At 35.2% G+C, this 14,472-nt stretch overlaps 1 protein-coding gene across 1 annotated transcript; it reads left to right on the top strand.

Moving 5' to 3' along the window:
• Nucleotides 1–3,680: 3,680 nt before the first annotated feature.
• LOC132304683 (uncharacterized) lies at nt 3,681–4,178 on the top strand. Its single transcript, XM_059802417.1, has one exon. It carries the CDS (start codon nt 3,681–3,683, stop codon nt 4,176–4,178), a length of 498 nt encoding a protein of 165 aa, XP_059658400.1.
• The last annotated feature ends 10,294 nt before the right edge of the window (nt 4,179–14,472 follow it).

Below are 14,472 nucleotides of genomic sequence, written 5' to 3'. Positions count from 1 at the left end.
TGAAAGGCTTACTTTCCTAATTAAGCCTGGGGAAGAGCCTCAGCAAGATGATTCCAGCAGCAGTCATTTGAAGGCAGAAAAGCAGAATCGGTAAAAATATATATCCAGCCGATTTCATTCCCAGAATCGGCGTCCGAGTTTTAAAAGGCGTTCGCTAGTCCAATCAGAAATTTGGGTGTAAAAGGGAGCCGATTCACATAGAGTACGAACTGTAAAACCTATTAACTGAGTCTTAGTAGACAATGGCTCGGTTCTGAATATAATTCCAGCTAATACGTTGAAAAAACTCGGCAAGAGTATGGAAGATGTTATTCCCACTAATGTAGCAATTTGTGGGTTTAACAGAGGTTTTACTAGCACTAAAGGGATTTTTCCTTTAGAAGTCGAAATTTGAGGAAGAACGTCTTTCGCGGCATTTTTTATTATTGAATCCACGGCTTCATATAATTTATTATTAGGCCGTGACTGGATTCATCCAAATATGTGCATCCCATCATCATTACACCAGATGCTGATCTTTTGGGATGGAGATAAGGTGAAAATAGTGAATGCTGATGATAAGCCGTTGTGGTAAAAGTATACTCGGCAGATGCTGTTTTATATGATGAAGAATGTGTTCCTATTCGATTTGTGGGAATGGGAGCAGATGGAAGACCTATACTGGCAACCATGAGAAGAAGTCTTACCGATCAAGAAATCGACGAGTTACAGCAGGAAAGGTCTAGGCCGAAGGTAGAATTCCCTCAACTTGCTATAATTGAGGAAGAGGTTATTAATGAAGGCAAAACTTGAGAAAGAAGCAGCTCAGCAGCAGGCCTTTAGGGCCGCTTACATTAGGTTACAAGCATACATAGCCAAAAAACGGCTAGAAAGGGAAGCAAAAATAGATCCAGGACCATCGGCTAATGTTGCTGAAGTTGATCAAATCGATAATGAAAAGTTGGATGCTATTCAGCTAGAAAACTTGGAATTAGCACCAGCGAAGCTTGATGATCTTAAAGCAAAAACTCAAAATCCATTAAAGGAGGTGAATTTAGGTACTGATGTAGAGCCTAGACCAACCTACATCAGTGCACTGTTAGAACCAGAATTACAAGCCAAGGTGATTAGCATGTTAAAGGAATATAGTGACTGTTTTGCTTGAAATTATGAGGAAATGCCAGGTTTATCCAAGGATCTGGTGGAACATCGGTTGCCCATTAAGGATAGCTACAAGCCATATAAACAGTCGCCTCGCCGAATGTCTCAAGAGGTGGTAGATAAAGTCAAGGTGGAAATCGAACGATTATTAGATGTTGGGTTCATTCAAACCAGAAGGTATGTTGAATGGCTATTAAATGTAGTTCCTGTTATTAAGAAAAATGGCAAAATAAGAATATGTGTTGATTTCTGAAACATAAACTTGGTAACTCCTAAAGATGAGTATCCAATACCGATAGCCGATCAATTGATTGATGCGGCTGCAAAACATGAAATCATGTCTTTTATGGATGGACACTCAGGCTATAACCAAATTTATATAGCCAAGGAGGATATCCCAAAGACGGCTTTCAGATGTCCAGGATCGATTGGAACTTTTGAGTAGGTGGTAATGCCTTTTGGGTTGAAGAATACTGGTGCTATATATCAACGAGCTATGAATTCTATTTTTCATGATATGCTTGGCAAGTTTATGGAAGTATATATTGATGATGTAATAGTGAAATCGGCAACAAAAAAGGAACACTTAGTTCATCTCAAAGCATCTTTTGAGAGAATGAGGTTTCACAAGCTAAAGATGAATCTCATAAAGTGTGCCTTTGGGGTATCGGCATGAAACTTTTTGGGATTTTTGGTACACCAAAGGGGCATAAAGATCGATAGGAGTAAAGTTAAGGCAATTATTGATGCCAGTGCGCCTAGAAGCAAGAAACAATTGCAGAGGTTACCTGGTCAAATAAATTATCTCAGATGATTTATTACCAATACAGCCGGTAAGTTACATGTGTTTTCCCTTTTACTTAAGTTGAAGCCGATGGAAGAATTCAAATGGGATGACACACATCAGAGGGTATTTGAACATATCAAGAAATATTTGTCGAGTCTTCCTATCATGATGCCACCGAGGAAGAAGTGGCTGATGAAGTTATATTTATCAGCTGCTGAAGAATCTACCAGAGGTATGCTGGCAAAAGAGAATGAAGCAGGAAGTGAGCAAGTAATATACTATCTAAGCCAAGTTTTAACCCCAGTCGAGTGTAGATATACGCCGATTGAGAAATTATATTTGGTTTTATCTTTTACAGCAATAAAATTAAGAGTATATATGTTGCCTATGTTGGTTTATATTGTTTGTCAAACAGATCTTATAAAGTATATGCTATCAAGGCCACTAATTACAGGTCAGATTGGCAAATGGGCCCTAGCACGAATGGAGTTTAATTTTGCCTATGTACCACAAAAAACGATTAAGGGAAGAGCACTGGCAGATTTTCTTGCTGATCATTCCTCACTTGAAATCAAATCACAAGTGTTTGATAAGCTTGACTCGGCAGCCATATTTATGACCCCTTGGACTTTAATATTCAATGGGTCGAGTACCAGTGAAGGCTCAGGAGCTGGTATAGCCATAATATCCCCATCCAGGAAACAAATTTCGCTTTTCTTCTTTTTGGATTTCAGGTGCTCAAATAATCAAGCCGAGTATGAAGCGTTGATTATCGGCTTGGAAATTCTACTGGAAATGGCTGTCAAAGATGTCCACATTGTGGGGGATTCAAGTTTGGTGATTAATCAAATTTCAAAAGACTTTAGATGTTTGAATTGGCAATTAAGGCCATTTCATTCATTGGCAACCCAATTGGTCAACCAATTTCACATTGTGACTTTGGAATACAGACCAAGGGCCATGAATAAAATAACTAATGATTTAGCACAAACTGCTTCAAGAATCAGGCTACCGAATGGAATGAATGAGAGGATAATGAAAATCACACGTCGATCTCTTCCATTGGTTGAAACAAGAAATCAAGTTATAGAAGAGGTTTTTGCCACTGATGTTGCTGAGTTAGATGATGATGATTGGCGGATTCCTTATATTTTGTTCTTACAACATCCAACTCCAGAAGCCGATCGAAAAATAAAAAGAAATGCAGTCGATTATGTACTAATGGATGGAGATCTTTATAAGAGGTCGGCTGATGATGGTTTGCTAATGCATTAGCAAGTTTGAAGGTTTAAAGATTATGGCAGAGGTACATGAGGGAATATGTGGAGCTCACCAAGCCGGCATAAAAATGAGATAGTTGGTACGCCGATATGGATATTATTGGTTTGGAATGAGAAAAGACTGTATGACTTATGCAAATGGTTGTACAGATTGTCATAAGCATGGCCCAATACAATGGGTTCCAGCTATAGAGATACAGTTATTAGTTAAGCCATGGCCTTTCAGAGGTTAGGCGATAGACTTAATCGGCAAGATTAATCCTCCTACATCAAAGGGTCATCATTGGATTATTTTACCTATTAATTATTTTACTAAATGGGTAAAAGCAGAGGAATATGTCTTAGTAACTCATAACACTGTGATACAGTTTTTAGAGCGACACATCTTTCACCGATTTGGTTTACCAGAGACAATTATTGCCGATAATGGATCTGTGTTCCGAGCAGGGGAAATGTTATAACTCAGCCGCAATATGCAGGTCAAAATGTTAACTTCAACGCCATATTATGCTCAAGGAAATGGACAAGCAGAAGCGTCAAATAAAGTTATAATTTTAATCATTGAGAAAATGATAAAGGACAAGCCGAGACGTTGGCATGAAACCCTTTCAGAAGCCTTGTGGGCTTATAGAAACTCGAAAAGGACAAGTACAAGAATAAGTCCTTATCGGCTAACATTTGGCCATGATGCTATGTTGCTGATGGAGTTAAATGTAAAATCGGCAAGTGTAGCTTTACAACACAATCTTATACCTGCCGATTACAATGAAGCTATGCTTGCCAAGTTGGAAGATTTAAATGAAGTTCAAAAACTTACTTTAAACCACCTTATGGTCTATAAGGCAAAGGTAATGAAGGCTTACAACAAAAGGGTGAAATTCAAGTCATTTGCAGAAGGTGATATGGTTTGGCAAATAATTCTTCCACCTGGAAAGACGGATAGAACTTATAGAAAATGGTCACCTAATTAGGAGGGTCCATATATAGTTCACCAGGTGTTGCATGGAGGTGCATATAAATTGAAGGATATGGATGGTGAAGTGCATGAAAGACCAATAAATGGAAGGTACCTTAAAAAATATAAACCAACTATTTTTGAACTCATGGAAGAAAATAAAATCTCCAATAAGTCAAAATAGTTTGGGTTATATTTACTTTGTTTTATGCAAGTTATGTAATTCAGTTTTATGCAGAGAATAAAATAGTAACATATTTAAGCATTGTTGCAAAGAAGTTCAAAACACCATATTACAGACCATTAAAAAGATAAAAATAATTATTCAAAGTTAGGTAAAGTTCTTGTGAAAGTCTTCAAATTTGGCTTTGAAATCAGCCCAAGAGGTGGTGGTTTGCTGGAGCTTGGCTTCCGCTTGCTTCTTAGATTGCTCCAACTTAAGCAATTGAGCCTGCAGCGCTTTGAATTTGGAAGCAGTAGTTTCGGCTTGAACTTTCAGTTCCATCACTTTGCCATTAAGTTGGGTTTTGTCTAGCTACAACTGAGCAAGTTCGGCTTGAAGCTTCTTCTCTCGGGTATCTAGCTCGGCAGCTTCTTTCTTCAAAGCTGAGTGAAGCTCTTTTCCCATTTTCAATGTTTTGGCCATCTTCTAAATCTCTTAGTACTGGATGGCGCAGTGTTGGAGAACCTGGTTTGATTCAATGTATGTAGTGATCATGGTAGGAATTTGAAGTTGAAAGTTCTTGAAAAAGGTTAAATCACTTAAGGAGAATCTTGGATAGCTACTTAGGAAAGAGAGTGTCTCGGTCAATTCATTTTTGAATGAAGGGGTAAAAGATAAGTCTTGTTGTACCATGTTGGATAAAATCTGAACAGCTTGTGTTACCTCCTATTGGGGTTAAAATTCGCCACAGCCTGGTACGACACCGTTTCCTACAAAACAAAAATGGCTAAGTCAAACACTGGTGTGGTGCTGGCCATTGACCCTCCGACGATCAAGTTAGTAGGGGTTTCTAGAAAAGGAATTTCTATCGTAATTGTTCTAGTAGGAGTTTTTTTTGTGTGTACCTTATTCCTGAGTCGTCTTCATATTTACGGTCACTTCCCTTATCCTTGATGAGGGAATATCATCATTCTTATTCAATGGAAATCTTATCCTTGATAACAAAATGTCATCATTCTTATCCAATGGAAATCTTATCCTTGATAACGAAATATCATCGTTCGAAAGTCGAAGAGGTCTGGCGGCTAGTTAACACTTAGTTGTCTCTATCGTTTGGTCAAGGTAGGTTAGGTTTATTTTTCCCTATCACCTCTAAAGGAGTTTCAGAAGCTGGTTCAATTGGGATTACAGGAGGTTCAGGATTTAGGGAGTCAAACACAGAGTTGAATAAGGAGTCCAGGGTTGCAAAAGGGGAACTTGGGTTGGCATCGGCAAGCATGGTAGGAGTGACTAAGTTTTTCTGTACCTGAAATATTTTGGGTTAGTTTTAATCATTACAAGTCTACAAAAAACAAGTTAAGCAAAATCACAACTTACTTCTTCAGAGTCTCTAATCTGCTCATTCATTAGAGTTGCAGCTAGGTGTTGAAAAGAAGCTGGAGAAATCCTTTCAGGGGACCCTTGTTCTTGCTCTACTAAAATTTCAACCTTTTCCTTTTCAACATTATCCATAGTAATTTCTTGACTTCATTTTTGTTCTGAGGAGAGTGGAGTCTTCTGAAAATTGTGCCGATTTAGTTATATTATTTGAACAAAGATATAATATATGAAATCAAGCATCAAGAAACTTTACATTTGGGAGATTTAGTGGCAAACTTCCTTTTCTTGGACATAACTTCATCCTCATCTACTTCATCGTCATCAATCAAAACGAAGTATCTCTTGGCTTTTGATTTTTTAACAGGTTTTTTTCCAACAATTTTTCTTTGTTTTTCCCTGGAACAAAAGTGTTAGTAAGTAAAATGATATACATCAAACGAAAGGGATGGTTTAATTATGAGTGTTACCTGAGTAACAGCTATACGAGGTATACTTTGAAGAGGAACATAGAGATCAATTAGGGTTGATTCTGACAAAGTTGGATTTGCTTCTTCTGGGGTAGAGGGTGGAACACTTGCAGTTTAAAATAATAACAAATCTATGCTAAAAGTAGAGATGATTATTGATGAGGTGTGAAGAGAACCACAACTTACTTTGCCGAGAGTGTGATCTGGTCCTACCTGCTAGAGCTGTAGGTGGGGCATGACTGGTACATTTAATGGGCTTATTCTCTGGCGTAGGAGCTGTGGCAAGATCAACAGGTGGGATGGTTTCTCCTTCTTGAAAAGAGATAGATATAACCTTATAGGATCTAAGGGGAGTATTGGTAAGTTGCATGGCTTCTTTTGACCTGGTAAAGCCAATATACGAAGACCACCATTCTTTAAAGTTTGGGTCGGTGGCTGGTTCTGCTGCAAACCCTTTGTATTGAAAATTATTCAAGAGTTTTTGAAATTTGTTAGTAATATCACGGGCTTGATCACTATTGTCAACTTCACTTTTTTATGAAATTTTTTGTTATATGAGGTATGAGGAGGTACTGGAATTAATTGGGTCAACCCAAATTACCTGGCCAGTTCTGTAGGGTTATAGAACTCTACCCCAGTCCGGCTTTTTGCAAGGTGGGGTGCCACAATGTTGCAAGAAATATCCCTTACAATAAGAAAATGGCCCCAAGAAGTATTATACAGTTCAATTTGCTTTGCCGAGGAATCGGCAGTGGAAGGAAACAACCATGAGGGGGCTAGTCAACAGTTGGCAAAGGGGAGAAATTGAGAGTGCGTTCGAAAAGTACACTGATGATAAAAGAACTGAAAACAGTCAAGGAATAACTGCTCATTGGGTTTAGCCCAGGTATACCCAAAGGAAATCAATGAATCTTTTGTTGAGAGATGGATTTTGGGAGATAACTCAGGAAAGTACGAATGTAACCAGAATTGATAAAGCCAAAACTATCCTCCAGACCGAGAAAAGCTTGAAACAGTGAGGTCTGATAAACCCCTATGTAACGATGCTAAAAGAAATGAAACTAAGGCCATGGGTTTCCCTTTAGACAACACTATAGCTAATTGGGTAAGATCTTTTGTAATCTGGATAGCAGGGGCGCACAGTAAGTGCTGGCATAACCACAACAATAGAAAACCTATATGTTCTTGTTCACTAATTTCAGTCCCATTTTCTCCAATCATTTCTTTTAGAAATGGCCCATGAGATTGGACATGATGTTTAGGGCCATCTTGTTCCGAAAAATTAAAATTTGTTTCTGAATCCTAGAGAAGGTAATTAATATCTTCTCCTCCAGGTTTCAAACCCGTAAGGAAGCAAACATCCCTAAGAGTAAGGGCTATCATACCATAACGTAGATGTAATGAGTTGGTGATGGGTGACCAAAAGTGTAATGATACAAAGAACAGAGTTCTATCAAGAGTCAAATGAATCTTACTAATTTGGATGATGTCAAAGATACCCATCTCTTTCCATAGATCTCCTTTAGCAGCTAATACCCAGTCTACCCAATCATTCCATTGGAGCATGGGAGGATGCCAATTCCTAATTGACGGTGACGGCCTTTAACCTTCAGCAGTTTGATACACAAGTTTGAGGAATGGAAGTTGGGCCTCCCCTTATGGATAGAAAGGGGATTGTGATGGAGGAAATCAGTTGATGAATGCTGGGCCAAGGCCCTTAGCATTATTAGCCAGATCGATGAGGGTTGCATTGCTCAATTCAGAAGACAGTAGGGTTTTGAGGACAATTTTCTTCATTTGAGTATGAGATGTCGATTCTGGTATTGGTGACTCCAGATTAAGAACGGCGTTTTGCTTTTAAGTCTTAGATGACATACTGAAAGGAAAAGGGATTTTGACTGGAGATTAAGGGAAGGATTGTTGTGAGATGAGTCTGATTCAAAGGTAAATGGATTTGAGAAATATAAGGCATGTATGATTAGAAGAAGGAAAGGTTACGGCAGCATTAAAGATGGATTAGATGGGTAAGGTGAATCGGTAGATTTTGGAAACTGAAACCATCATAACAATAGTTGGAAATTATACGGTGTATGTGGAACTCTGATACTATGGGTGTTATTTGAATTTTGGAATTTGAAGGATTAAAACGGCTACCAAAATTGGGGGGCATTGTTGACACCCATTTTGGTAGTTGGGCTTGAGATATAATTGGGCTTAAGATACAGTGACATGGCAAGAGATTGGGCTTCAAGAAAAGGTTAGGCTTTGCATATTGTTTAAGTGGGCCAAGAACATGGAAGTGGACTTCAGGAGAAGAAGCAATGACGCGGTAGATTTTACACAAGAATAAAGCTACACCCAAGGGCGTTACCGATCGGGTGGAATATTTTTAAACTATTTTTGAACTTTATATTGGATAAGATTTATGGGTTTACTTGATTTTTGAATTAGTGTTTATCTAAGAATGTTTAGTTTGAATTCAATTTTCAGTTGTATTATAGAGTTACAATACTGTTGCCCAAGTATTGACTCTAGAGGGGGTGAATAGAGTCTATTGCAAACAATGGCCAATTTTCGGATTTGCAAATTCTACTTAACACATTCTAACAATTATGCAATAATCAAGATATGGACATAAGCAATTAATAGCATAAATGTAAACGAGATAAAGGAAGAGAGATTGTAAACATTCACACGGCGATTTTAGCGAGTTTACCCCTCTTGAGACTTCCCATTCCACTATGGCTTCTCCTTAAGGGTGGAGAACAAACTTTTACATGAAGTAACTTCTTGCTTCACTTTGCTATGGGAACAACCTTCCCTCAGTCTTCCTTTGGGTTACACCAACCCTTACAAATTTGAAGCCAACTAGCTTCTTTTTCCTTTGCTAAGAGAACAACTCCTCTTGGGCTTTACAACAGATTTGAATATTAGATTTTTAGTACAAGATAATCTCTCATAGATTTGTAGTACAAAGTTTAAACTTACTCTAGATTATATATATGAATACAATGAAACACAATACTCTTCTAATGATATGGGATGTATGAATAGAAGAACAAAACCTCTTTGGATGTTATATGATGTTTCTATATGGTAGTAACATTAAATCCCAAAGTCCCCAGCTCTATTTATAGAGTTTGATGCAGCTAATTCAAAAATATAGCTGTTGTGCACAAGTTTTAAGGCAAAATAGCTGTTTAAATTTGAATCTGCGTTAGTTCAGTCGACCGAAATGAATCATCATTTTGTTTCAGTAGTCCGAAATGACTTGAGGCTGCCTTTCACCTTTTTATTTCGGTAGGCCGAAATGGGTAATGCTTTTGTTTCGGTCGACCGAAATAGCTTGAGTCCTTGTTACATAACCACTGTCCAGACCGGACGTCCGGAATGATTTGCCTATGCATTTCAGTCTACCGAAATGAACTGCAGCTTCAGAAATTTTGTTCTAAGTTTAACAAATGAGACAGTTTTTCTACAAGACATCTGCACATACCTTATTTCCATTGAAAATATTTAAGTAAATGTCTTTACAGTATTTATATGTCCATTTACTTTAAGTTTACAATGTAAATAAGGAGGTACCCCCCATTTGGATTCAATAAAAAATATTAGAAAATTAAAATCCAACTAAATCAAATGTAGAAATTCAGTTTTAGTACAAATTTGGAATTCCGACAGTTTTGGTAAAAATAAATCCTTATGTAGACCAATGTAGACTTAGTCAAAAATTCTGATAAAATCAGTTTAGGCTAGTTAAAGTATAAAGAATTATTATCGGAAAAAATTATTTTGAAATAATCACTATTTCAAAATTTTATTTTTCACACTTAGCCAAAAACACAGTTTTTCATGACGCGCATTCTGGGGTCCTAATGTCCGTTACCAACTTATAGTAATAAAGGCTTTTCATGCCTTAATTGTTGACCAATATGAATTATATGATTGATGTGCATGGTCTTAGCATTTCTAGCACAAGTGATGAGTTCTTTCAAAGCTTATACAAGCTTGAACTAACTCACTCTTTAGTAAAGACTCCATATGTCAATTGTATATGAATGAAGTGCATAGTCAATTGTTAATGGATATAAGAGCATATGAATGATGATATGATATGCATGGTCCTATAGAGATGAGCTTCAAATGGATTCATAAATACTTTGACATTGAATCCTAAACACTCACCATCCTATCTACCCCTTTCTTCATGCTTTGTCCATGATCGTGTAGACTTTCAGGTAGACTTGCTTTCTTCTTTTCTTTGAGTTGTTTTCGTACTCATTGTAGTCCAAGCTATCTTTGGATGGACTTTGCATTTGGTTCCTTGCAACTTTATGTTCCTTTTGTCTCCTTTACTTTCCATAGATGTGATCTTGAGTAATGGAATACTTGGAATTGACTTTATGATCTTCATTGAGGTCATCCTTTGAATGTGAATAATCTATAATACTCAATATAAACATTAGTCCTTAAACACCATTCATGGTTTATTATCATCAAAACCTCTAATTTGTCCTTGGATGAAATCCTTAAGGTTAACAATCTCCCCCTTTTTTATGATGACAAAACATTGATGTGTTCATAAGCAAGTGAGTAGCATTTGAAAACTGTTCCCCTATCAAAGTGCATTTAATGAACATAATGTTATAAAATAGGATGCTTGTACATTCTTCATATATTTTAGACATTTATATGCATACTAGATCATATTAAGCTCTAAGAGATTTCTATAAATCTCCCTCTGCCAACATGCTTCTATCAAAAGATATGACAAAATAATGGCATATAACATGAATCATTTGATCTAATAACTAGAGGCATTTTCCACCTTGATATTAAATTCACACATCACACTTTTCTCCCCCTTTGTCATCTCAAAAAGGTGGGACGCCTAAACAACTTCATTTAACATTTATCATTAAGCATAGTGAAGTGATGGTATCAAGAATTGGCAATATAGTGGTAATGACTATAATATGCTTTGGAGTGCAACATATAAGCAATTATATCATAAGATACCAATTTCATTGATAGCATGAGTTCAATAGATCATAAAGGTTTATGGCATATACAAAAGTATACATAAGACATAAACCAAAAAATGAAGCATAAACTCAAATAGGCAAAAGTATACAAAAGTATACATAGTAAAGCATAACAAAAATAAAAATTAAGCATGTATTAGAATGAGCCAAAAGGCAAAAACCTTGTAAGGCAAATCTAGAAATTTAAGTGTACTTCAATCCTAATTTATTTTTCCCATTTCATATTTTCAAGAAGAAGGGAAAAATAATCAAAATCATAAAAGCTCATGAGAATGAATATGATGATTAACAAGTCATTTTGTAGCATAATTGACAATTTCCAAAATAAGTCAATTAAGCATAACAAGTCATGTCATAAACATTCATAAGAGATTATCAATAATCTCCCCCTATGAGTATGTTTCCATTTATATCATATATCAAGTATTGGAGATATGATAGATAATGTAATAAAACAATGATAAATGGAATGAGCCATTGATGCCAAGGATCTTCTTTTTATATGCATATGATTGAATGATCAAAATCACATGTGGCATTACTCCTAGTCATATGCAATAAATTTTTAATTATGCAAAAACATATTTTCTTTAACATATATGATTAGAAATAATTGGTTACACGATTTTTCATGTGGATGAGCTCAATATTTTTTTTATTCATATTTATCAAGAGGTGATATTAAGATATTTCATGAATTGTATAGAATGAGGCATTGATACCAAAATGTATTCTTTAAGAGATGTGGTGAAAAATTGGCTACATGATTCTTTATATGGATGAGCTCAATATCTCTTTTAGACACATTCTTTAAAAGTTGATCAAGAAATATCATATGAAGTTCTAGAGTGCTAAAAAATGGATATATCAAATAAATTAGCGCTTATGATATCTCATTAGCCATCTAAGCTAGAACAAAGTGTTCTTTAAGAATTATAATCCCAATATTAAAGTGTCAAATAAATATGTGAATTATGATTTTCATGATACTAATGGAGTTTTAAACCTTTGAAGAATTCAAGTTTATGCATCATGCTAATTTCAATTCATTTTGCATACTAAGGGTAAACTTATTTGCACAAATCATAAATGTTGATTTAAGGATAGTATATAAGTGCAATCAACATAATTTTATTAATGGTTTTGCAAACATATATATATATCAATTTTGTCAAAAACCATCAATCTTGAGAAAATCACTAAGCCTTTCAAAATGAGCTCTAGGAGCTTGTTTATAAGTGCATAAGGCAATTGATAATTTAAACATCTAGTTCAAAATTTATGCATTTCAAGTTCGGTTGATTTTTCCTCAATAGACTTTTAAGATATGAAGTCAATAAGTTATGCATTTGATAAAAGTCATTTCATACAAAAGCATGTAACATTCTTATTACTTTAATTCAAAGTCACATGTGCTCAAAAACATATATTGAAGGCATTTTTCTTGATTGAACTCTTGGGAACATATTCTAGCTTAATTACCAATAGTGATCCACAATGCATATCATGATGTAGATTTGAAAGCCCTATAAGTACTAGTGCTGCACACATATCGGTCGACCGAAATGACTCTATCGGTCGGCCGGTTTACATCCCTGAAGTAATTTTGATTTACTTATTTCGGTCTGCCGGATTAATTTTTGGACTACCGAAATAGCAACTTCGGTCGTCCGACTCAAGTATCAGTCGACCAGTTTATGCAGGAATGAAAAACCAGTAAATTTTCCTAATTGAGATAGAACTTTGACTTTTCAGATTTGATCCAATTATTTTCAAGTTCAAATAATTTCATTTTATGTGCTAATGATGTCAGGAAAATGTAAATGAAACATTTAAGAACACAAAGACACATAAATGACATTCTAGATATAGCTACTTAAAGTAAATCCAAATGAAGTAGCTTTAAGGGTCACCAATGTGTCTTAATGAACTACTTTCATATAAATTATCAAAATCTATACCTTAGACATTTTTAACAACAAGTAGCATTCATGTCAAGATCACTATCCATATTAATTATGCATGACTAGATATAGAAATGATAATATAGTCCTTATCACATAGCACAATTAAGTCACATTTAAGCTTATCAACTAAAAGCATATCATTGATAAAGAAAATGATTCTTTACCCATGGTAGTAACTCCATTATCTTAGGAGTTATTTCTCAATGTAGCGTCCTTCATCCTTTTGTTAGTAATAAGAAATCAAGACTTAATTTCTCTTCATGTGCTTTAGCCATCCATATTTGTGAATCCACTTATTCTTGAAAAAAGAGGTCTTTAACCTACAAAATATGCTCAAGTGGAATTCTTTGGTACCCAATACTTTTAGGGTCCTTGTAAGTTAGCACACATTTTGAAGGTTCCTTTTGGAGCATAATTCAATACAAGACACAAATGTGGTACTCTCTTTTATTAACATGGTTCAAACAAAATTAGAATTTTTAATGTCTCTAGCATGTTAATGTATTTGTCAATTCAATAAGTACATGTTTATGGTTACATACAACTCAATGAACCAATATAAAATGACTAATAATTGAGTGGCATAACATGAATTCATATATGAATCATAATGTAATTTCATGTACATTTTGCATGATCATATTCAAGAATTGACAAGAAGAACAAGATTCTTCCTAGGTAGGCAAAAATAAATTAAGTTGCCTCTTTTTGAAATTCTTAAAAGATTAAACAATTAAGGAAGAGTTTTTCTTTCCAAAAAAAAAATAAGGCTTTTATTTCAAAGAGTGTTAGCTCATTTGAAAAGTAAGTTCATTCTCAAGACTTACACTTTTAAAGCAATTTTATCTACTTCTAAGTGTAGTTCATCAAATGCAATTTCAAGAAACTCATTTAAATATAATGCATGAATAAAAATATTTTCAGTCTATAAACTATGCAATAAAAAATTTGCATAAATGTAATACCCCTAGTTTTAAAAGGGATATAATTGAAATTTTACTATTTATTTTATTGATTTCATTATTTCATTTATTATTTTTAGGTGCTTACGTGGCTACGTGTTTTGATGGTTTCCTGTTTTGTGTGAAATTTGAATTACGTTGTTGTGTAAATTAATTTGTTTGTTTAACTGGCATTGTCTGTTTAATTGAAATTATAGAATAGGTGACTTGAATTAAATGGTTAAATGAATTATTTCAATTGAGGTGGTTAATTTATTAAGGATGGAATTGGATGATATGGAGTAAATGGGTACGGTTAATACCCATGGATGTGTATACAGGTATAT

This window comes from Cornus florida, unplaced genomic scaffold (assembly GCF_030987335.1).
Source record: "Cornus florida cultivar Cherokee Brave unplaced genomic scaffold, ASM3098733v1 CherokeeBrave_3.0.0_Hap2_Chr04, whole genome shotgun sequence".
NCBI lineage: Eukaryota > Viridiplantae > Streptophyta > Magnoliopsida > Cornales > Cornaceae > Cornus > Cornus florida.
Note: the sequence above shows the minus strand (reverse complement) of the source record. Positions and strands in the feature narration are given on the sequence as shown.

Bases quoted from the DNA above. Each gene is read 5' to 3' on its own strand.
- LOC132304683 (XM_059802417.1), top strand. From the start codon at position 3,681: ATGCAGGTCAAAATGTTAACTTCAACGCCATATTATGCTCAAGGAAAT.